This window comes from Hemiscyllium ocellatum, chromosome 19 (genome assembly GCF_020745735.1).
Source record: "Hemiscyllium ocellatum isolate sHemOce1 chromosome 19, sHemOce1.pat.X.cur, whole genome shotgun sequence".
Taxonomy (NCBI): Eukaryota; Metazoa; Chordata; class Chondrichthyes; order Orectolobiformes; family Hemiscylliidae; genus Hemiscyllium; species Hemiscyllium ocellatum.
In genome coordinates, this window is record NC_083419.1 from 63,982,010 (window position 1) to 64,007,322 (window position 25,313).

The 25,313-nt window shown below is 42.3% G+C and overlaps 1 protein-coding gene across 2 annotated transcripts in view; it reads right to left on the reverse strand.

Annotated features, from left to right (window-relative positions):
• hipk2 (homeodomain interacting protein kinase 2) overlaps nucleotides 1-25,313 on the reverse strand; it is a 254,949-nt gene that overhangs the window by 22,130 nt on the left and 207,506 nt on the right. The window contains exons 5-9 of one of the 2 annotated variants that reach the window (XM_060840009.1): nucleotides 21,197-21,316; nucleotides 15,065-15,151; nucleotides 12,122-12,306; nucleotides 10,047-10,209; nucleotides 834-1,053 (exon numbers count right to left, since the gene is read on the reverse strand). In XM_060840009.1, the coding sequence (XP_060695992.1) occupies nucleotides 834-1,053; nucleotides 10,047-10,209; nucleotides 12,122-12,306; nucleotides 15,065-15,151; nucleotides 21,197-21,316 (775 nt within the window). The remainder of the gene's footprint in view (nucleotides 1-833; nucleotides 1,054-10,046; nucleotides 10,210-12,121; nucleotides 12,307-15,064; nucleotides 15,152-21,196; nucleotides 21,317-25,313) is intronic. The other variant, XM_060840010.1, reaches the window with a different exon arrangement.

A 25,313-nucleotide genomic window follows, 5' to 3' on the forward strand; every position in this document is an offset into this window, starting at 1 on the left:
ACCAGATTCCAACAGCAACAGACACTCTCCAGTGCACTGCCCTTTTTCATATCCAAGTAACATACCATTTGACCTTTGAGATCATCTCAGTTCTGTTCTCATTCAGAATTCATAATCTTTTCAGCAAGTGGGCAGAAATGGGACCTCAGTCTAATCCCTCTGTTAATCATTATTGCTAGTTCCTCAATCCAACTGCAGAGCATTTGCTGCGTGGAAATAGAATATTCAGCCCCTTAGGTTATACTGTCTTGAACATCCTCCCATCTTACTTAATCTTACTCCACCATCATCTCCTCTATTCCTTTCTCCATCATGTATTTATTGGACTTACTCATAAATATGTTCTTGACATTCACCTCAACTACTCCTTGCGATACCAAGTTTCACATGCTGATCATTATATTGGTAAATCCGTTAAGCTTGGATGTTCTCTTGGATTTTTTAGTGACTTTCTTAAATTCATGGCCCTTCCTTTTGAACTCCACCCCAAGTGAAGTTCATGTCTATAATATCAAAGCCCTCCATAATATGTATGATGCCATTCAGGTCACCATTCAGTCTTTCCTTTTTTCACAAAAAGAGGACCAGCCTGTTAGATCTTTATTATAACACCTCCTTTACCCATAGATGCATAGGCCAGGTATCAATCTCAGCACTGTCTTGGTCTGCTGAATGCTAAGTAGGCTGTAGGATCTTGCTATGGGGGTTGGGACAACAGTAGGAGAAACTACTTTCAGTACTATAGGAAATAGTGCCAGGTGTTTAAGCTACAAAGCTGTGAAGTTGCCAAAGCAGCAGGGGAAAGACACCAAGCCAAACAAAACACATCTCACCTTGAAATCCAGGTGGACACACAATCAAGGCTTGCTGGAAGGGATCAGGACGAGCACACAGCTGCGAAGCTCCCGTCTGCAGTGGCATGCTCCTTTGGGCAACAGCTGCCATGGATGCTGCTGAAGGCTGGTAAAGTGCAGATTGGTAGTTAAGTAAGGAGACATCAGGGTTGGCAAGGGAAAGGGTGGCACTTGTGGATGTGGGAGCCAGGCTGTTGGCCTAAAGGTATGATAGGATTTAACACAAATAACAGGAGATGATAAGCAAGGTTGTTTGGGGAGGAGAAATTAAAACATAAAGAAAACACAAAATCTCAATTAGAACAATTTGATTTCCTGCAGCTTGAGATATTAAGTCTAAAATGTGCATTTTTTTAAAAAAGGTGAAAAATATGTGCAGAGCAGATCATTTATACATCATGAATATCTCATCTGGTTTGAAATCAAATTGTTAGAGGCTTATTTTGGAAGAGCAATGCATGTTCAGAAAATCCTCAGTTTTGTTACCTGACAAACCTTGTGTGACAGCATATTTATCAAAATACAGTTGAAAATGCTTGCTTACTCTGGAATACATCTTTTTAGACGTATCTAAAGCAATAATTATCTCTAAATATAAAACAAGAAGCAAAGGTATAACTTTCCGGTAAGTCAGTTATGTGTGGGGTTGAATTGCAATGACTTTCACAAATTATCTATATACATACATATCAGGAGCTGGAGTAGGCCATTCAGCTCCTTGACCTTGCTCTGCTATTCAATAAGATTGTGGCTGATCTGATTGTAATCTCAATCAGCATTCCTGCCTGTCTACTCATATCCTCTCACCATCCACTCTTGCTTACCAAGAATTGACCCACCTCTGTTTCCACCACCCTTTCAGGAAGAGCATTACAAAACTCCTGAGTCAAAAAAAAATCCAGTTTTTGTTGTTAAATGAGCAACCCCTGAATTTTAAAGAGCCTTCTAGTTATAAGTTCGCCCATAAGGGGAAACATCCTCTCTGCGTCTACCCTGTGAAGTTCCTTCAGGATCACTTAATGTTTAAATCAAGTTACTCCAGTGGATATAAGCCTAGTGTGTCCACCCTTTCCTCATGAGACAGCCTGCTTATTTTACACAACTAGTCATAAAAACCTTCTCTGAACTGCTCTGCTGCAAATGCGGCAGTTCTCATGAGGTAACCAATACTGAGCACAGTATTTCACCAGATTCCTGTATAACTGAAATAAAATCTCCCTACTTTTGATGTCAATTCCCCTTGTGATAATGATAACATTTTAGGATCAATATAAATTTTGCAACCTAACTCTAAACATTTAGCACAGACTAGCAATGGGTTAAAGTCTGTTACTGTATAATACTTGGGTATAGTACTAGTGGGTACAGAACTGTCACTGTCACATTCAAGTAGATTAATGGGTACAGGTCAGCCATTATATAATACTGGGTCACACAACTGGTGAATTCATGTCTTTCACTCTATAATACAAGAGTACTGTACAGGTGGATTCATGTCTGTCACTCTACTGGGGTACATTAACTAGTGAACATCGGTCTATTACTATATAATACTGGGGTACAGCAGTAGTGGCTATAGGTCTGTCACTATATAATACCGGGGTGTAGTACTGATGACGTTGCAGGTCTGTCACTGTATGTTAGTGGGGTACGATAATGGTGGTTGTCGGTCTGTCACTGTATATATTACTGGGGTACAGTACTGGTGCCTGTAGGTCTGTCACTATATTACTGGGGTACAATACTGATGGCAGTAGGTCTATCACTACATATTACTGGAGTATAGTACTGGAGGTTGTAGGCCTGTCACCATATATTACTGGGGTCCAGTACTGGTGGTTGTAGGTCTGTCACTGTATAACACTCAGGTACATGATTGCCTCCTGCAGGTCAACTACTGGAAATAGTAAGGCATCTTTGAGGTGCTTCAAGGAAAAAATAAATGAGTGTACCTATACACTGACAATGATTTATTGCGTGAGAAGGATATTACCCAATTGCATAAAATAGAAGAACGTTACAACCTTGAGAAGAAAAATTCAACTCATTAAAACAGAAGAGAAGTCGGGCACAGACTACAAACTAAAGTTTTCCTAAGATTCCATGATTAATGTACATCTGAGGGAAAATTTCCAAATTTCAAACTAGGTTGATATCAGTGTTGTAACTGTACTGGAACAGCTTGGCTGAGGGTGCAGATTGTGCATATTTTCAGTACTATTGTCAGGAGAAAAAGTCTTTATAGCATCCAGTGGCTTCTGCCATTTCTTCATCTCACATGGATCAAATTGACTAACTTCCTAAGAATGGAAATCGCTCAAACTCAATCAGAACCTGGAACGAACTCCGCCCCAGAAAGGCAGTCCTTCTGACTGAATCCAATGACGCTACCCGGCCTTGACGTCTCAAAGTTGGTATGAACGTAAGAATTTGCACCCTTCCCACAGTGGAAAATCATTCAAACTTGGTCAGAACCCAGAATGGTCAGGAGACACAGTCTTTATGGTATCCAGTGGCTTCTGCCATTTCTTGATCTCACATGGAGTGGATCAAACTGGCTAACCTCCCACAGATGAAAACTGCTCAAACTCGGTCAGAACCCGGAATATACTCTGCCCCAAAAGGGCAGTGTGTTATGCTTGGTACTTCTGGCTGAACATGCTTGAAATATTTTATCCTGATCTTTCACGCTGATGACATGGTTCCCTTATCATTGAGGTTAGGAATATTTGTGAAGTCTTCTCATGTAGTTGTTTAGTGTTCTACCTCCATTCAGATTGGATGTGGCTGGACTACAGAGCTTAGATCTGATCCACTGGTGAAGGAACACTTAGTTTTGTCAATTGTATGTTGCTTATGGTGTTTTGCACATAGGTATTCCTGTTTTGTAGCTTCACTAGATTGATCTCTCATTTTTAGGTATGCTGGGTGCTGCGTCCTGGCATGCTCTCCTGCACTCATCGATCATCATAGATTTGAAGATATTCTGAGCCTGGGATTGCACATTGTAGTGATATATAATTCTGCTGCTGCTGATACCCCACAGCGCCTCATGAATGCCTCATTTTGAGTAACTAGAACTGTTCAAAATCAATCCAATTCAGTACATTATAGTGTCCCATATCATGGTGTAGAGGATCTTCTATGTGAACGTGCTATGTGGTGGTCACTTTGACGGATACGGTCTTATACAGATGCATCTGCAACAGTAGATTGGTGAAGACAAGTCCCATTTTTCTTCCTTCATTTATCACTATTTGGAGGCCCAGTAATCAGCTGTGTCTGTTAGGTATTGACCAGTTCAGTCAATATTACAGTTACCAAGCCACACTTTGTAATGGATAGCAAAGACCTTCAATCAAAGTACATTCTGTCCATTGCCACCCTCAGAGCATACTCTGGAAGTGTCAATGTTGACAATTGATTATCAGCTGAGATGTGTTTTCGTTGCCCATGTTTGACCGGATGCCAAGAGACCTTATGGCATCCCAAGTCAATATTGAAGACTCCGACAGCAACTCTCTCCTGACCATAAATCACTGTTCCGCCACCTCAGGGATGATGACAGCATCTTGTCTGGTAATGGATGAGTTCACAAGTATGACTATGTCAGGCTGTTGCTTCACCAGTGTCTCGGATAATTCTTCCAACTCTGACGTAAGCCTCAGAGCGTTAATGAGGAAGAATTTGCACATTAACAAGGATTATGTTTCTCGTTGTCTTTCCCACTGCTGGGTGGTACATCCATTTTATCGGATTTTGGCATGAATACATACAATTGATTGGTTTTCAAGGCTATTTCAAAGGCACTTAACAATCAACCACATTGCATGGATCTGCAGTCATATGAAGGCCAGATTTTCCTTCTCTAAAGGACATTAGTAGCCAGATGCATTCTTATGACAATGGTTATGGTTACCATTAGATACATCTTTAATTCCATATTTATTAACTGAATTCAAATTTCATGTATTCTGAACCTATGTCCCCAGAGCATTAGTCTGGATCTCTGGCTTATTAATTGAGTAATAATACCATTGGGTGACCTCCCAATGACCTCTCAATATTATAAATTCAAGGAAATGCAAGCCATGTGTATGCCTGCCATTACAATTTAACTATTTAAGACCAAGCAACACTGAAATGAATCTATGCTTTATCTGTTCAGAGTCTACAATCAAGATTCATTCATATGACTGCACGCACAACCACCAACTGAGTTTTTTTTTGGCAGGAATCGCGTACGACACATTCTCCTTACAACTGCCACAAGGGGGAGAAACCCACATACTTTACCGGATCCACAAAGCACTGTGGAGTTTGCTTTGTATCTCTTGCTTCGCTCTACAGAGGGGGAATATGTTCAAGGCGCAACTGAATTTGTAAATGACTGGCTGTAAAACTGAAGTGGACAATTTCTAATTACAAACTTTGAACAGAAATTAAAACCTTTTAACGGTTTCTGATTTCACTCAAAATAAAAAGAGCAGTGATTCACATCATCACAGCATGCAGAGAATGCAAAGTATAGACACCTGTTTGAAAATTGGGTTTTTTTCTCTTTTTCATGGTGTGGAATGTCCTTGGGGCAAATAAAAAAATGTGTTTGCAGTAAAAATACTGTGGTCCTCAAGGGTTAAACTCATGCTAGTTTTCACTTCAAAATTGGAAACAGGTTTCAGCTGTTACTGTGTTCCTCGTCTGATTAGGCGTAGTTCCTCTCAACAGTATTCTGAGCCTTAAATATTCAAAAAAAGTTTTTTTTTGATTGTTATTTTATTTCCCCTCTTTCACTCTCCTAATCAATTGAAAATCGGTTATAGTGACCATAGGTGAAAGGTACCTCCTGTTACCTTTATCTAATGGCCACTTCTGAGCACATCCTATCCCATACTTGTCACGTAGAAGTATACATACATATGTATATGCATACATGCATGTACATATTATGTGTGCACACACATATGCGGGCACAGACACACACAAATCCATGCAGACATGCATATGCATGAGCATACACGCATCTTCAGCAAGGATACCAGATAATAAACAGGAGCAGGAATATTTTGGTGTTTCTCTAGCTCGACACTAGCAAATTTGAAGTCCCCTCTCCCTTAAAGGAATTACCAAATTTTGATCAGGTAATTCAACTCAGCGCACACCTAGTCATTCACCAGGATGCTGCCGATTTTCAAACTCATTTTTTTAAAAAAATAACAGGGAGGTATATGTGCAACACTTCAGATAGCTGTGTTCCATCAGAAACAAATTTGATCCAGGCCAACGACTGCTATCGACAAATGAAGGAGGGGAAGGTGTTCTGCTTTGAGTACTGCCACAACCATTGCTGAGATTGACTGGTCCTAACCCCAGCCTCACTCAAATAGAGCTTTTCCTCAGAAGAGACCTCTGCTGGAGGAACGTGCTGAAATCAAGTGAGATTCTAAAACAGGAGCAATTAGCAGATCCGCCACCACAGACACCAACAGCCAGTCCAGCTGTGTGACTCAATTTTAAATCTTGAAGTTATCCTTAAAGCTGCTTCTGTTTTCGGGAAGGGTAGCTCCCAAAGGAGACACAAGTCATACTTTCAGAGGACAATTGAGCTTTCACTTTGTGAGTAATATCATAATGATTAATGTGACAAAGAAGTTGTGCCAACACAGATGCAGTAATGGCTCTTTAAGGCTGAAATCCCAGTGTGAGCTGTTCTAACATATGGAGTTCCTGTTTACCTAACAGTTAAGTATTTATTCATCAAAGTGAGAGCTAAGTGACTAGTTTCCAGCTGGCCTGTGAATGACCTTGGGCAATTCATTGTTGCACATGTTTAGTTTTCAGTTGGAACATTATCATTTTCACAATAAAGACCATATTTAGGTTGTTGGGATGACTAAGAACTACCATTTCCAGTGTATAACATGAATGGAGGGTTCTTGTGACATAGTGGGAAGGTCTGTATCTCTGAGCTTGCGTCTAATTCAATTCCCACCTGCTCCAGGAAGTGTGCTATAGGGGTGGCACAGTGCCGCAGTGGTAGTACTGCTGCCTCACAGCACCAGGGACTCGGGTTCGATTCCAGCCTCGGGTGACTGTATGGAGTTTGTACATAGAACATAGAACATAGAAGGATACAGCGCAGTACAGGCCCTTCGGCCCTCGATGTTGCGCCGACCGAATCCTACCTAACCTATACTAGCCCAATAACTTCCAAATGCCTATCCAATGCCCGCTTAAATGACCATAAAGAAGGAGAGTTCACCACTGATACGGGCAGGGCATTCCATGAACTCACAACCCGCTGTGTGAAGAATCTACCCCTAACATCTGTCCTATACCTACCACCCCTTAATTTAAAGCTATGTCCCCTAGTAACACCTGACTCCATTAGCTGTAAAAGGTTCTTAGTATCTACCCTATCTAAACCCTATCTAAACCCCTATCTACATCCTCCTGGTGTCTGCATGTGTTTCCTCTGGGTGCTCCTGTTTCCTCCCACAGTCCAAAGATGTGCAGGTCAGGTGAATTGGAAATGCTAAATTGCCCATGGAGCGCCGGTGCATTAGTGAAATGGAAATGGGTCGGGGTGGGTTAATCTTCGGAGGCACGGTGTGGACTTGTTAGGGCGAAGGGCCTGTTTCCACACTGTAGGGAACCTAAATACCACATCTGAACAGGTTGATCAAAGAAGAAATGCAATATGTAAGAAATTGGTTTATTGCTGTATGATGTCTCACTCTCTCCTTAAGGGAACAAGTCTTCATAAGTGAATCACTCCAGCGTCCAGCTGTCTTCCTGCACCTCAGTCAAATTGACATTCTGGCTGTTCCAGCCTTGGCATTGTGCTTGCAGGTTACTCAACAATGGAAAGCATCCTAGTTCTCATGCAAGCACTTCTCACCACAAGTGACGACTTGGATTCTTTGATGCATATTGTCTGATTCGATATAATAGGACACTGTCTACTTTTTAAAAACAAAATTCATTCACGGGACCTTGACATCGCTGGCTAAGCCAGCATTGATTGCCCATCCCTCATTGACTTTTAACTGCTCTCTGGGCAATCACATTGCTGTGGGTCTAAAGTCACACATAGACCAGACCAGGTAAGGATGGCAGATTTCCTTTCATAAAGGGCATTAATGAACCAGATGGGTTTTTCCGATAATCAGCAATGGTTTCATGATTATCATTTGACTCTCAATTCCAGATCTTTTAAAAAGGTTGAATTCAAATTCCACTATCTGCTAAGGCATTACCTGGGCCTCTGGATTAGTAATCCAGTGATAATAATACGATGTGATCACCTCCCTTCTAAAACTAACTGAAACCAATTATAAATACCAGTTTGACACATGGCAGAAATTATTCCTGGGCTATTCAATTCTCCACAAAGCAGATTTTCTCTGCCAAGTAATTATTTTTAGAATATTGTTTTACAAGTAGTTATGATCACAGGAGAAATGACTTAATTTCACTTCTAACTGATATTGTGGCTTGTACAATTTTTATGGAATGCTTGTCTTCAAAATTATCGGTTTAATTGTAAGCCATTTAATTTTGTCAGCCTATGGCATATTCTGTTCAGTTAAGCTGGGACTTCCAGTTGTTTCCACCCATTCATTTGACCAACCGAAGAACTGACCCATTTCAGATTTCATTGCCTATCTGTCTGGTCTGATCTGTGCTGTTCATTTAGACCACCTTAAGCTTATCTGCCGTTTTGGCTTTATGTTTCATTGTTTATGATTACTTAATATCTACCTGGCTGACTTGAAACTAGTTTAACCTAGCTTGGAACATTTTGTGTCCAACTTCCTGTTAAGCTGGTTCTGAAGAACTAGCACAAATATCCAGTTGTGACCTGCTTAAGTCTCTGGCTGCGCAGTTGTACCTTATGTTGACTCAACCAGATGACTACTTAAACTAGCTATTTACCTGTTTGTGGACATTGTAGATTTGGTTTAAAATACTCAGATCTGATCTATGAATGTAGACAAATGACTGAATGTTGTGGTTCTGTTCACCGAGCTGGGAGTTTGTGTTGCAAATGTTTTGTCTCCTGGCTAGGTGACATTCTCAGTACTTGGGAGCCTCCTGTGAAGCGCTTCTGTATGTGGCGCTTAGGCGGTTGGCACAGGATTCCCATTTCCTGGCTTGTCTTAGCATCTCTCGCCCGTAGGTGTTCAAAGTTTGGGAGAAGATTTGTAGCTCGGGTGCTCGTTGTTGTGGTTCTGTTCACCGAGCTGGGAGTTGTGTTGCAAATGTTTCATTCCCTGTCTAGGTGACAGAAGCGCTTCACAGGAGGCTCCCAAACGTTTGCAACACAAACTCTCAACTTGGTGAACTCCCTTGTACTCCCTTGAATAATTTGCGATCTGGTCGGAAACTATAAAATTAAGTCATTCAATAAATACTGATAAACTATTTCAGCAGGTGATGTAGACAGAACAACGGAAATATGACCTTGGCCATTTAAGAACTGAAATCAGAAAGCACTTTTACATAAAATGAGTAATAGAAATAGAAATCCCATATAATAAAAGTGAAAGCGTCATCTAGTTTATTTTCTGCCTCTTGTCATCATCATATGATTCGAGAATGCAGTTGTTGACTAAGCAAAATAAGCAATTCGTTACAACTAATCTATATCAAATCCAGGTATGACACAAGGATAAGCCAAGCAACCTTCATAAGCTAAGTCCAAAGCAATGTGTTTCTTCCAAGCCTTCTACACTTATCACATACCATGACTCAATAAACTGTCTCCCAATAATTTGAATTCATTCCCCCAAGAAACTGTGGGTCACAAGGTCAATTTGAAATCTGTAAGACTGAGATTGATTGATTTTTTTTAATTAGATAAGGGTATCAAAGGAAATGCAACAAAGACAGGTAAATAAAGAAGAGATGCAGATCAGCCATAATCCAACAGAAAAGATTGAATGGCTTAGCAGGTTGAATGGCTACATTTGGTCCTGTGAAATCCCTGGAGTTTTCCACTGATTTCCCAGAGTAGCTCTCCTGGGAACAGTAAAACACCCGAGAAACAAGGGGAAATGCAATTGTGTGGGCTGTTTGCCATTTCCTGGAGTTTCCTTGTTGCAATGAAATCTCTGATCACCTTTTATAAAGCAAACATCTGCAAAAGGGTTGGACCAGAGGGTGGGAGTCTCTACGCTGTGCACATACCTGGTTGTGCACTGTGCTGAGCTGGTTGCTGAAGGTCATTGTTAGATTGCTCGATGTGCTTGGAGCCACATGCGTGATGAAAGGCGTCTTACTCTGATTCACTGTGTCATACATATTGACTCTTCGCTTGCAAATCTCCATGTTCTGAAAGCAGGACTTGACACTGGAAAAACAACGAAGACAGCACTTCATTAGAGAGAGTCTACCTCAATTTCACTTGTCAGACCACCAATCCTAGATTCCGTGGGGCAATGTCTGATTTGGGGTTGCTTGGGTGCTGGTGGAGGTAGGGGGTACCTACTTTATCCTCAAATTGTTCTGGTCTCCCTTCAGCTGCAAAGGCCTAGGAAACCTCAAGTAGTTTAAATCTAAGGAGACAAATGTCATTAAGATACTTTATTGGTCAATCTGACTCCCAAGAGCATGTTATTTGTCCGTTCTTTATTGCACCTCCATTAGCCCAGAGGTGGCTTTTTTGGAGGAGTGTTGGATTTGGTTTCAGGTTTTCTAAGTTTTAATACTTGTCCTATACTTCAAGGTTAATATTTTATTCTTGAGGTATTCTCTAAAGATACTGGAAATTCAATAACATTGCTCTAATTGCATTCACTACAAGCAGAAAGCAACATCTGACTAGCATGCTGTGCTTCAACTCTATCTTCCCTTTTTCAGTTATATTAGGGATGGGTAATAAACGGTGACTTAGCTGTGACATCCACAACCCATAAACAAATGCAAAAAAGTAACCTTCTTCACAATCCTCTAGTCCCTTCACTGTGTCTTTAAATTTCAGGGAAGCCTCAATAGGACTTCTACAAGTGAAGTGATACTTTGATTGCTTTCAAAAGAAAGAAAAGACACATTCTTTTGCCAACTTTGTGATAGGGTGCACAATGAATCACAGCCCAAACAGCCAAAGCCAGTCAAGCAGTATGAACTGCTTAGGATAATTAGGCCAGTAAGACTTTCTCAGTCCATCATTGTTAGTATGTTTTTCCAATCTCTCCTTGTCGGTCAGTCCTCCCACCCACATGATCAAACAACCTCCTGATCTCTTTTTTAAATGCATTTTTCTTGTGAACTTATTTTTCTAACCAAAGCAAGTCCAGCATACAATTTGCAGCTGGGCTGCAATGAGGGTGATGTCTGCTTCGTAATTTAACTTGTTATCAAAGTCTATAGGCAGAAATGGGTAGTGCAGATGCTGGAGATTAGAGTCCAGATTAGAGTGGTACTGGAAAGGCACAGCAGGTCAGGCAGCATCTGAGGAGCAGGAAAATCGATGTTTCGGGTAAAAACCCTTCATCAGGAATTCTCAATGAAGGGTTTTTGCCCGAAACATTGATTTTCCTGCTCCTCAGATGCTGCCTGACCTGCTGTGCTTTTCCAGATGAAGGCTTTTTGCCCGAAACGTTGATTTTTCTGCTCCTCGGAAGTTGCCTGATCTGCTGTGCTACAACAAATTCTACAACACTGCTGTCTCCACAAATTTAAGCCATTTTCATCTTACATCAGCAGTTCACCATTACGTCTTGTGTATCATCAAGATTTATTTTGTTTAACATGGTAATTTTTTTAGAGCCCTACTTCACAACTTTTCTCCCATGAGAATCTTCTTTGGGATAGTCTGGCAATATAGTATTAAGTAGGGGGTTCCAGGATTTTGATCTAGTAATAATGAGGAATTATGATATATGTTCAATTTGTATAGTCTAAGACTGGATGGGAATTAGAGGTGATAATGTTCTCAAGCACCTGCAGCCCATGTCCTTCTCGACTGGAAAGAACTTGGGAAATACGCTGTTGAACAAGGAAACTACATATGTTGGAAGAGGTGAATGCTGATCGCAGTGGCTGGATCAAGTGACTTGATGATTGAGGCAGACTCAGTTATGGTTTTCAAAAGGGAACTAGATAATATCTGAAGAGAAAAGGTAGGAAGAAATGGGGAAATGGTAGGAAAGTTTAATTAAGTTACTTCTGGAGAGAGTTGGTACAGATACGGATATCATCAAAATACTTATTATTTTGCAGGTGTTCAGGTGGGAAACCTGCTCTGAAAAGAGGGAACGTACTGTGTGCTATGAGGAAAATCTAATAGATGGGTCATCATTACAAAGGGATGGCTCAGTGTCTCAATCGGTGTAATTCTCTTGTCTGCATCAATGGTCAACATCTTCTTCAGCAGATCGATAAACTCCCGTCTGTCTGCCTTCTCTGCCAGCATCTCACTTCCTTCCAAATCTGTCGTCATGTTCACCTGCAAGAGAAAGACTGGCATTAGGTGGGAAATAGTCTTTTCCATGATTGAATGAAGCAAGCCTACAGTGACAACAATTAAGTGTGGATGTTCACATTCTCCAGCACTGTCCCGCCAACAAAGGTTCAGCACAGCATAGCAATGGAAGGGAACCTCCGCAGCCGCAGCTTTGCAATGAGCATACAAAAAAAAGAGGAAGAAAGGGAGCAGCTTGCAGTCTGCACAAGCTTTTCCTTCATTGTGCCTTCCACAGCATCTAAACTCTTGCCGAAATACATTTCCATAATGGTCCTAGGAGAACACCAGGATCCCTTTCTTTAACTTTGCATCTATTACTTAGCAGTTTTAGTTGACATATATATTTGTGGATATGAATCATCTAACTATTACTTATTCAGGCCTATCATATTTATTGTAATACTATATCCATTATCCATTTATGTAAATAATTATATTTAAATGTAGGTTTGATATATTTCCAACCATACCTACAATTACATCAGTATATATCCTTATCTGTCCATAGATATATATTGTAAAGAGAGAGACAGAAATAATGGTTTAGAATTTGCTGTTATAATACGTGAGGCTAATAGTACATGCTGTCATTTGTAAGCAAATATTACAGAAACATTAGTTGAGGGGCAGATGCATGGTTAAAACTTGGAACCAAAAAATTACTATCTCAGTTGCACCAATATGTCATTAACTTCACAAAAATAGTATTTTACTGTGGTCCATTAGCATGAAATGAATGGTGTGTTGTTCATGATTTTGAAAGTTAGATATGAACTAATCTTTCCACAGAAAGTTTGCCTTTCCACAGAATCTTTCTACTAATACTTTAATCATAAGCAATATTATAATTACTGAATTATTCCAAGTGTGGAATCTCATTCCTTCAGATATTTAATTGTCATTGGAAACTTTCAAAGAACAAAGTTTAAAATTTCAAGATTTTTAAAAAAAACTTTTTTTTAATACTTTTTTTCCCTTTCTTATTCTAATCTTCCCTTCCATTTATTTATTTCTCTATCTGCACCTGGTGTTATAAATTCTATGTCGAGAGTGTGTGGTGCTGGAAAAGCACAACAGGTCATGCAGCATCCAAACAGCAGGAGAATCGACGTTTCGGGCAGGAGACCTTCTAGGCCCAATTTAATTTACTCTTCTTACTCCTTGCATTGCTAATTTCACAATCCTTCAAGCAGTTTGTTTAAGATAATGAGCAATACTTGTCCTTTTCACTCATGTTTTAGATGCTTTGTTTTCCTGGCTTATGCATTTTCAGCTTGCACATCAGAAACTTGTTATATAAAAATTTTAAATCTTAAATGTGCAAGGATAAGCACTAACTCACCTACATATGGTGTTTTATTCAATGCACATCATAAGAAACATTTTACTAATCCCACTGCACACACAGTTTTGAACAAACGCACTCTGAGAAAGAGAGCTCTGAATTGAAGAATTCCCTGATTTTCAACATAAACTATAGTGTCTAATCCATGCCATCTCAGCACAGACAACAATGAAATTTAAATGAAACTTCTGGAACCCAAATGACATGGTTGACAACTGTGCTTGTGGTTCACACTAATTAGAGATTCAGTATATGCTGAGGTCAGACTAGAATTTACATTAGTCCCTTTGTGTTTAAGAGATTAGGGGAGCAATATTGGCCAGGATTATTCTAGCAGTTTATGAGTTTTGTTTGTTGCAGTGGTTCAAGAAGGCGACTCACCACCACCTGCCTTCTCAAGGTTAACTAGAGATGGGCAATAAATGCTCACCCACATCCCAAAAATGAATAAATAATTTTTAAAAACTCTGTGTGTACATTTGAGAGGATATGTCTGAACAACTGTGTATTTTGGTTGGTGTTTTTTCAGTGCTGTTGCATATTAGATTAGATTACTTATAGTGTGGAAACAGGCCCTTCGGCCCAACAAGTCCACACCGACCCACCGAAGCGCAACCCACCCATACTCCTACATTTACCCCTTACCTAACACTACGGGCAATTTAGCATGGCCAATTCACCTGACCCACACATCTTTGGACTGTGGGAGGAAACCGGAGCACCCGGAGGAAACCCACGCAGACACGGGGAGAACGTGCAAACTCCACACAGTCAGTCGCCTGAGTCGGGAATTGAACCCAGGTCTCTGGCGCTGTGAGGCAGCAGTGCTAACTGCTGTGCCACCGTGCCGCCCACACGGGGCGTGTCAGACATTAGTGTCTGTGTTTTTGTGACAGCATTTGTCTGTGAAAATCTGAATGAGTGGCTGTGTGTACAAGTGCCCATGAGCACTGAACATGAGCATGTGCATGCTTAATCTGTGTTTGCCATTGTGAGAACATGTATGTGTTTGTGAATCTACTGTGTGTGTACTGTATACAGAGGAACCTTGATTATCCGGCAAGATCACAAGGTCCCGACGCTCTGCTAAACTATGTTATCCGGTATTCAATTATCTGGAATTCGATTAACTGAGTGGAATACTCCCCGCCCATGTCCTTCGGATAATCGAAGTCCCTCTGTATGTGTATTTTTTTTTCATGTGTATGTGGGGTGAGATCCCTTCTTGTCCAATCACTCTGCCAGCACTCACCGCTAGGATGTGGGAATGGTCCTTTACTGAGATACCAGAAGGCGCTTACTCTGGGTAACACTGATTAGAGTTGTCTGTAAAATTGTGGTCCAGGGAAGATAGCATAGGAAATTGCACAGTCTGCCCAAGAAAGACAATCATACCTGTGCCATATCATCCAAACAGTTAAAAATGTATTTCCTTGCCTCCTTCGACTTGATCCCCATCTCTGTCTCATGATCTTCTGGTGTCTGTAAATTTAACAAGAGGATACTTTTTACTCCATATTCAATGTAGCGCAGAGAGCATTGAGAGTATCTGGTTCCCATCTAGACCTCAAAGTGCCTTTAACTATAGTTGTGTTTCCGACATGTCTCAGAGTACAACAACGGCTGGCAGCTCTGGACACACTTATGGACTTCTCCTCATCTTCTTCCTACATTTTTAAGACCAGCCTCACTTCCCTCGTGTTGTTTAAGAGCTGCAAAATGTCGATTAAACTCAGACTTCCTCAGATCAAGGAAGTAATAAGGGGTTCAGGTTGTTGAACATAGATTGCAAAATATCTCTTTATCTATTAGCCCCTGCCTCATGTTAATTCTTGGTGGCTTAAGGGGTGGACCAGCTCTCTTTAGAAGCAACCAAGGAATTTCACCAAAGTGCTAACACATGTTGCAGTGCTAGAAGTTCTTTCAGACATGAGATCTAAAACAGCAAAAGTTTGTTTAAATACTGGGGCATACCAGCTGGCAAGTAAAATATTATTGGAGTAGATTACTTTTATTTTCATTCTTTCCTGCAATTTAAAAGCAGAGTAATGTTACTTCCTGGTTGGGAAGACAAGCTGTTCCTCCTCAGGATCACGCAAGTTGAAGAGTCAGATTTATATCATCAAAAAGATGGGATAGACTGCAGACCTGTTTAATTGCACATTTCTGCACTTGAGAGAGATTCAACAAGGTAATTCACATTTCCTAAACTAGAAGAAAGTGATAAACTTGATTGGAGAAGAATATTTAAAATAGACATTTGTGACCAAAGAATGTCCCAAATCACTTCATAGCCAATGAAGATACTGACAGCATAGTCCATGTTTTTATTGTTACAATCAGGCAAGAAAGGGTAATTCGAGTCCCCTCCTTTTAAGTAGGTTGGAGCAAAAGTCTTGAATTTTTTTTTGCTTTTAAGCGATCACACTTCAATTAACCAGTAATACGAGTCAACATTGGACAACCAAATGCAAAGCTTGCTGAGTGAAAGGAAAAGGACTGTCAATGACTTACTAACCCAAAGAAAATAATAAAATGCAACATCAAATACACGCACACAAATGCAGGTATAAACTTTTGAAATGTAAAAGGGCTGAATTTTCCCATTTGCAGTTAAAGTGTGGGAGCCTGTGATTTTCATGTGTCCACACCATCATGGGTCAAGTTCATTTCCTCACTCAATTTCACCTGCTTAACTAGGGTGAGCTGTTGGTGCAATTCTTTGGGGTTTGAATCGCAAAAGGAATGTAAGTGCCAGCCTTCCACTTACATGCTTCCCATGCCTGGCGGCTGCAAGCCAAAACCTATCCCTCACGTTTGGTGTCCAAGACTAATAATCGACAAAATAGCCCAGAAGAAAGGCAAGCTCACTCCGGCTTTGTAGACAGGGGTCTGGAGGTACTGGGGGAGCTGGTGGTGGAGGGAAGAGAAGCCCTTTTCTCAGTCGGCCACTTAAAGAGACCACATCGTCTGACCTAACTAACTTGGACATAATTTGCAGCAGGGATCAGTGCTGTGAAAGGTGAAAGGAAGGTCCAGCAATGAAGAAAGAAGTTCAATGGTCTTCTGCAACCCACAATCAAAAGTGACACTGCATTCTCTCTGCCACCACCTCCCTGGATTATCGGAGATCCTGAGCCCCTCCCGTCCACTGTAAGGTCCCACCCTACAATTTACAATTGGCCCCCATCGCTTAGGCCATTCCCTCAGTGACAAATACAATGAATAACCATCTCCTGACTACTGTTGCCTGCTTTTCCCTGTTACCCTGGATCGCACCTCAATAATCCACATGATCATAATCCACTGTAGCCTTTGCACTAGATTCCAAGTGACCACAACCAACTCTGGATTGATGTCTCAATAACACCGCACTGTGACTTACCTGTATTCCCTGGACTGTATGCACTTTACCTGCAGAACTAACCATGGCCTACTCCCAAGCCTGCAAGGAGACATGGATATGTGGATTCTGGTAGGACCAAGTACTTGTGGCCAACCCCCTACAGTTTAATCAGATGACCCCATGACTAACTATGACTGATCACAGATCCCATTGACCACACTAAGGATTGGTCCTTGTAGACTTTCAGACATGGCTATGTGATTGAAGCACATGCAGCATATGTGCTGTATAAGCTGTTGATGCATGCTACAGCTCTGACATTGACAGTGCCATTATGGGAACTCATAAACACCACAAATTGCCTTTGTCTCCAAGACTGGCGGCCTGTAACTGATCGATAAAGAGCCTGTGCACTAAGTGAGCAATGTGACCCACACAGAGGCTGACAGGCTGAAAGTCAATGTGTGCATGCTAAAAAAGCAACGTAAAATAGACAGGAACTGGCAACCTCCAATAAGCACTTACTGCATTTCTCTGCACTTCCCTAAGAGCCATAAGATACACGTGCCTAGATTTTAGGTTGATTCATAAGAACTATATTCCTCCCTGCCCACAAAACAACCTGGCAGAATGTCAGCAACCTGTTATCACTGTCCCTGACCTGCAAAGTAAAGGGAGAAGTGGTGCGCAAGTTTGTTCAAAAGCAGGAATAATGATGTCCTAAGGGTCATGACCATGCAGCAAGCAGGGAGGTTATTCTGGAGAAACAGTTTCATGATAGCTGGGACAATTATTTGGTGAGCTACAGCCTCTATGGATCAGCTCTGATTTTCATGTCAGGAATTTGTAGTATCTAGATGCTTGGTGGGGGGAGCAGTAAATTGGAAATAGGAGGAAAATAAGAGTTGTAAATGCATGGAAATAAGGTAGACACGACTCAACGGCAAGATTCTGATCTCATCATATAACCCTCAAGGTAACATTCAGGATCATTTTTCTCAACATCAGAAATCTGTTCATTTTTCATTCTGAAAATGAATTTTCCCACTTCTCTCCCCATTCTTCTCACCACACCAGAGAAGTGCTGGTATAGATAGAAAATGTACTGGTTGTACAATTTAAAGTTCTGTAGCGTCATTAAGTTGTTAGATTTTATTCTGAGACCACAATTGTTTAATGGTTGACTTAAATTTTCAGCAAAAAGTGAGGTCTGCAGATGCTGGAGATCAGAGCTGAAAATGTGTTGCTGGTTAAAGCGCAGCAGGTCAGGCAGCATCCAAGGAACAGGAAATTCGACGTTTCGGGCATAAGCCCTTCCTGATGAAGGGTTCTGGCCCGAAACGTCGAATTTCCTGTTCCTTGGATGCTGCCTGACCTGCTGTGCTTTAACCAGCAACACATTTTCAGCTTAAATTTTCAGCAGATATTTGATTTCTCAGTGAATCTTTTTTTTTTCTCCAGTTTTCTTTTTCATCAGCTGCTGCTTTTAAGGTGATGAGGAAATCTGGTAAGAGAGACTTTAAATGCTTGCTGCTACCAATTCTTCCTTACTTTGTTCTCTCTCTGCTGCTCTGCCAAGCAGCTGCTGAAGTATAGTTATTTTGTGCAGTTCCAAGTCTGGCTCCATGTCTTTCTGTGCTGAATTGTTGCAGGCAACTCCTTTATGCCCAAAATGTGCAACTTCTCATCAAAATGTAAACTGAATCAAGAGATGCAAGTTTCTTGATCAGTTTTGAGGTCTTTAGATAAAAATGCAATTTCAGTGCAGGTGATTTCATTTATTGAACATCGATTGCTTGAACATAGAACAGTACATCATAGTACTGTACAGGCCCTTCGGCCCTTTCAATGTGCTGACCTTTTATCCTACTCTAAGATCAAACTAACCTACATACACTTCATTTTACTATCATCCATGTGCCTATTCAAGAATCGCTTAAATGTCCCTAAAGTATCTGACTCTACTACCACTGCTGGCAGTGCACTCCATGCACCCACTGCTCTCTGTGGAAAGAACCGACCTCTGATATCTCTCCTAAACTTTCCTCCAAAAACCTTAAAATTATGCTGTCTAGTGATAGCCATTTCTACCCTGGGATAGTCTCTTGACTATTCACTGGGCTCATTCCTCCTTCCACGCTGGGCTTGCTTTCTCTCTCTCCCCCTGACATTCTAGGGTTGCTTTCTTGCTCTCCCACCTCAATGCACTGGCTCACTCTCCCCCACTTCATCTGTAACAAGGAGGTCACTGTTCTATTTTAGGTCAGTGCTGACCTATTAAAGTAGTGGGCGGCACGATGGCACAGTGGCTAGCACTGCTGCCTCACAGCGCCAGAGACCAGGGTTCAATTCCCACCTCAGGCGACTAACTGTGTGGAGTTTGCACATTCTCCCCATGTCTGCGTGGGTTTCCTCCGGGTGTTCCGGTTTCCTCCCACAGTTCAAAAACATGCAGGTTAGGTGAATTAACCATGCTAAATTACTCGTAGTGTTAGGTGAAGGGGTAAAATGTAAAATGGGTCTGAATGGGTTGTGCTTTGGTGGGTAGTGTGGACTTGTTGAGCCGAAGGGCCTGTTTCCACACTGTAAGTAATCTAAAAAAAACAGTTGAATGCATGATTTGTCTTGGGAATTAAAATCAGATAATGAAAGTTGAAAATTAGTAGTCAGTATTTTATCACTATCGCCACATCATGTAGGGAAATGTAGCATCTAAATTACGCCCATCAGGGTTCCACAAACAGCAATGTGATAGTAGTTTAATGCTGCTGATTGAGGGATACATATCGATTAGAAGACTAGAAGAACACGCTTGCCTTTCATCAAATAGAGTCTCACTAATTTTTATATTGAACTAACAGGACAAAAGGGGCTTCAACTTAGACTCTCACTGAATGACGACATCTCAGAGGGTAGTGATCTCTCAAGAGTATGAGCTCAGACTAAATCTGTGATGTGACCCTTGTACTTAACTGCTGATTCAAAGATCAGACTGACAAGGCAGCTGTAAAAAGTTTCAGACTTAGAACAACCAGCTTTTGGTCTTTTCTAAACTCGATCCTTTGTGGAGAAAAAGCTGGCACAAGCATTTCAAGTCATAGCAAGTTATTCACCTGGAAATTTGACCCTTGAGTCATGATATAGATTTATGACAATGCATCAATGAAACTTGCAGACATTCTTAACAATTATGTTTTCCTGCAGCCAGTTACAACAGAACTGTTTACTTACCAATTTGAAATGGGCTAGGACTATCCAAAATTAAGCATACACAAACCAAATTAAATGCACTTGTAACAGAGTTACTTCTTCTAAAAACTGGAAGTCATGTATCATTTCAACAGCGCCTGTGAGTAAGTAGCATGTTCTGCTCCCTGACCTACAAAGATTGGCAGTTCCTAGATTCAAATCCTGATCGGACCTGAACAATAATTTGGCTGGTACAATAGACTTCATTCAAAGATGGGAATGGATGGGGTGGAGTGAGGATAGTGATTGCTCCTGATCACAGGCCAGATTAGGGATGGTAGACTCAGTATATGTTTTCAATCTCATAATCAGGTAGCACACATCATCAGGCTATTTGGGACCCATCACATTGCAGCATTGTGGCAATCAGTACTTTATAGAGGGTAGGAACTGGACACAGAATAGTGCATCGGATTGTGATAGTTTGAATGCTGATGTTAGAAGAGGAAAAAGAGAGGCAGAATTGGAGTGGGCAAGGGTGGAGATGGTCACAAATCCTGTTAGGTTTCCTGCTGTGTAAGTGCTTAGTCAGTTCCATTGTCCCCTCAAAAGGATCTGTAGTGATAGTTGAATGTGTAACACAAAGGGTACAATGGTTCATCCAGTCCCAGCCTTCGACAGCAGCATATACTCGGAGTCTATTCTCCCAGTATTTCTACCAGCAATGCCAGACGGACAAGTACTTACACAGAGGGAAGGACAGAAAACCATAACAAGGAACTCATCTCAACACTGTTTATGCTGCATAGTCAGCTGAGAAGGAACTGCCCAATGCTGAAAGAGACCGAAACAAGGTCAGTCAACCTGCCTCACTTCATCATAATAAGAACAGCGAGAGGCAGTTGAAGGTAAAGTAGTGAAATAGTGATCATAAATAAAAATGAAGCACAAACACATGGTACCACCTCACCCACGATAAAAGAGCAAGTCACCTTAAGCCTCCATAGTGGATAAGATGAATCTGGATCTCTGTTGAAGAACCGTGTTGTCTTTGTCCCTGCACTTAACAAGTACTCCGCTGGTAACCCTTGTGTTTGTGAAATGTAACGGATCTGAAAGAGAAGGGACAATATGATATAGATATTAGCAATAGTGCATTCCCTTCATGTGCCGACCATGGAAATCACAAACCCTTTATGCTACAATGTTAATCTACTTCACTGGAAGGCATGGCATTTACCGGGATGTTACTCTTCATGTTTCAGATGAGTAAGGTTTGACAGGCCTATTGAACACCAAAACAGGAATTGCTGGAAAAGCTCAGCAGGTCTGGCAGCATCTGTGAAGAGAAATCAGGTTAACATATCAGGTCCGGTGACCCTTCCTCAGAACTGATGTGAGCTAGGAAAATATGCTGAAGATAGGGTGGGGGCTGGGGTTAAGGAGTAAACGAATGGGGGGGGGGGGGTAGTGCTCAAAGCGAGAGAAGAACAGTTGGACAGACAAAGGAGTGGATAATGATCTGGCTAGGAGAGTGAATAGCTGTTAAGGTGTGTGTGGCATGGGACAAAGACATGGGAGAGTTCAGGCCCTAAAATTATTGAACTCAATAATGATACCAGAGAGCTGCAGGGTCCCCATGAGGAAAATGAGGTGTTGTTCTTCCAGCTTGCTGAGCTTCACTGGAACACTACCTGAGACTGAGATGCTGCCCAGGGAACATGGTGGTGTGTTAAAGTAGCAGGCACCTGGAAACTAAGGGTTCTTTTTGCGGGCAGAAAGTAGATGTTATGAGAAGCAGTCACCCAGTCTATGCTTCATTTCCTCAATGCAGAGGAGACCACAATGTGAGCAACGAATGGAGTAGACTAGATTGTGTGAAGTGAAGGTAAAGGGCTGCTTCAACTGGAAGGTATGTTTGGGCCCTAGGATACCAAGGAGGGAGAGGTAAATGGGCAGGTGTTACACCTGCGACAGTTGCACGAGAAGGTGCCATGGGGCTATAGGGGATTGTTGGGAGTGAAGGAAGAGTGGACCAGGGTATACTGGCGGGAACGGTCCTTGCAGAAGGCATACAAGGGAGGGGAGGGGAATGTGTGTCTGGTTGTGGCATCTCACTGGAGGTGGCAGAAATGGCAGCTAATGATCTTCTAGATGTGAAGGCTGGTGGGCTGGTAAGGAAGGACAAGGGGAACCCTATCGCTGTTGCGGGAGAAAAAGAGTGGGTGAGGGTGGAAGTGCGGGAGAGGGTAGAAGTGCGGGAAAGGGCCCTGTCAACAACGGTGCTGGAGAATCCTCGGTTGAGGAAGAAGGTGGACATTTCGAAGACTCCATTGTCAAAGTTGGCCATATTGGAACAGATGAGATGGAAATGGAGGAACTGGGGGAATGGAATGGAATCTTTACAAGAAGCAGGGTGTGAGGATGTATAGTCCAGGTAGCTGTGAGAGTACGTGAGTTTGTAGTGGATATTAGTGGCCAGTTGATCCCCAGAAATGGAAACAGAGATGTCGAGGAAGGGAAGGGAGATGCCAGAAATGGAAAGTGAAGGCGCGGTGGAGATTGGAAGTGAAATCGATTAACATTTCCAAATCCGGACAAAAGAAGGAAATAGCACTGACGTTATCATCGATATATTGGAGAAAGAGTTGTGCATGGAGGCCGGAATAGGACTGGAACAAGGAAAGTTCCACATACGCCATGATGTGACAGGCATAACTAGGGCACATGTGTGTACCCGCCACCCCTCTGACCTGAAAAAAGTGACAGAAGTTAAAAGAGAAGTTGTTGAGGGTGAGGACAAGCTTGGCCAAGCAGTGAAGAGTGGTGGTGGGCGGGAACAGTTCAGGCCTTTGCTCCAGGAAGAAGCAGAGAGCCTGAGACCATCCTGGTGGGGGATGGGTGTGTAAAGGGATTGCACATCCATGGTAAAGAGGCGGCGGCTGGACCCGGCAAAATGGAAATTCCGAAACTGATGAAAAGCGTCAGAGGAATTGCGATGTAAGTGGACAGGGACTGGACCGGGGAGGAAAGACCGAGTTAAGGTAGGTGGAGGTGAGTTCTGTGCGGCAGGAGCAGGCTGAAACAGTGGGTCTGACCGGGCAGTCCTGTTTGTGGATTTTGGGCAGGAGGTAGAAGTGAGCTGTGCAGGGCTGGGGGGACTATCAGGTTCGGAGACAAATGTTGGGGGGAGGCGGGGTGGCTGCAGTTGGTACAATGGCCTGATGTTCCATGGTGAGGTCATGATCCGGGGAAGTTAGAAGGAGGTATCTGAGAGCTGGCGTTTTTATTTAGGGCTCTTGATCCTTGAGAGTATCTGTTTGATTACATTACTGGGATGATCAGTGGCCCCATCACAGCTACACACAATTCTACCCTTACCACATACACCTCCATCAAGATTTACAAAACAGTAATCAAAAGTAGAAAAGTAAACTTTCTTTATTGAATATAAGTTTGTTATTGATTTTAAAGCAACTTAAACTAAGCTTTCTACTTTAGTACTGAGTGCGTGTTCAGATAAGTCGGGTATGGATGCTAGGGCAGTTGTTTGCTCCTCCTGCAGAATGTGGCAGGTGGAAGACATGGCACATGTCTCCGAAGGCTACATCTGTGGGAAGTGCACCCAACTCCAGCTCCTTGAAATCCGTGTTAGGGAATCGGAGCTGGAGCTGGATGCACTACGGATCATTCGGGAGGCTGAGGGGGTCATTGAGAGGAGTTACCGGGAGTTGGTCACTCCTAAGGCTCAGGACAAGGATAAATGGGTTACAGTCAGGGGGAGGAAAGGGGACAGACAGACAGCGCAGAGATCCCCTGTGGACATTCCCCTCAGCAATAAGTATATCGTTTTGGATACTGCTGGGGGGATATGACCTACCAGAGGGAAGCCATAGCAGTCAGTTCTCTGGCACTGAGCCTGACACTGTGGCAAAGAAGGGAAGGGGACAGAAAAGAAAAGTACTTGTGGTAGGGGACTTGATAGTTAGGGGAATCGACAGGAAATTTTGTGGTCAGGATCGGGATTCCGGGAAGGTACGTTGCCTCCCTAGTGCCAGGGTCCGGGACGTCTCCGATCGGGTGTATAAGGTTCTAAAAGGGGAGGGCGAACAGCCAGAAATCTTGTTACATATTGGCACTAATGATATAGCCAGGAAGAGGACTGAAGATATAAAAAGTGATTTCAGGGAGTTAGGATGGAAGCTGCAAAGCAGGACGAACAGAGTAGTGTTCTAGAGTTTACTACCGGTGCCACGAGATAGCGAGGCGAGGAACAGGGAGCAGGCACAGCTTAACACGTGGCTGCGCAGCTGGTGTAGGAGGGAGGGCTTCAGATATGTAGATAATTGGGATGCCTTCTGGGGAAGGTGGGACCTGTACAAGAAGGACGGGTTGCATCTGAACTGGAAGGGGACCAATGTCCTGGGTGGAAGGTTTGCTCGAGTAGTTCAAGAGGGTTTAAACTAGTATGGCAGGGGGGTGGGAACCTGAGCTGTATACCGGAGGTGAGAGTTGATGCACATGAGGCAATAGCAAGAGGTGGACCAGCTCGTGGGGAGGATTTTCCTGGCAAGGAACCAAGGGATCAGTTAAAGTGTGTATCCTTAAATCAAGGAGAATCAGGAATAAAAGACAAACTTAGAGCATGGATCAGTACCTGGTGCTATGATGTTGTGACCATAACGGAGACATGGGTTTCTCAGGGGCAGGAATGGTTGCTGGATGTTCCAGGGTTTAGCGCATTTAAAAATAATAGGGAGGGGGGAAAAAGAGGAGGGGGTGTAGCACTACTAATCAGAGAGGGTGTCACAGCTACAGAAGCTTCCATTGTTGAGGAAAATCTGCCTACCGAGTCAGTATGGGTGGAAATTAGGAACAGCAAGGGAGCAGTCACCTCTTTAGGGGTTTACTACAGGCCCCCCCAATAGCAGCAGGGAGATGGAAGAAAGCATAGGTCGGCAGATTTTGGAAAAGTGTGGACATAGTAGGGTTGTTGTAATGGGTGACTTTAACTTTCCCAATATTGATTGGAACCTCCTTCGAGCAGAAGATTTGACTGGAGCTGTTTTTGTAAGGTGTGTTCAGGAGGGTTTCCTAACTCAGTACGTT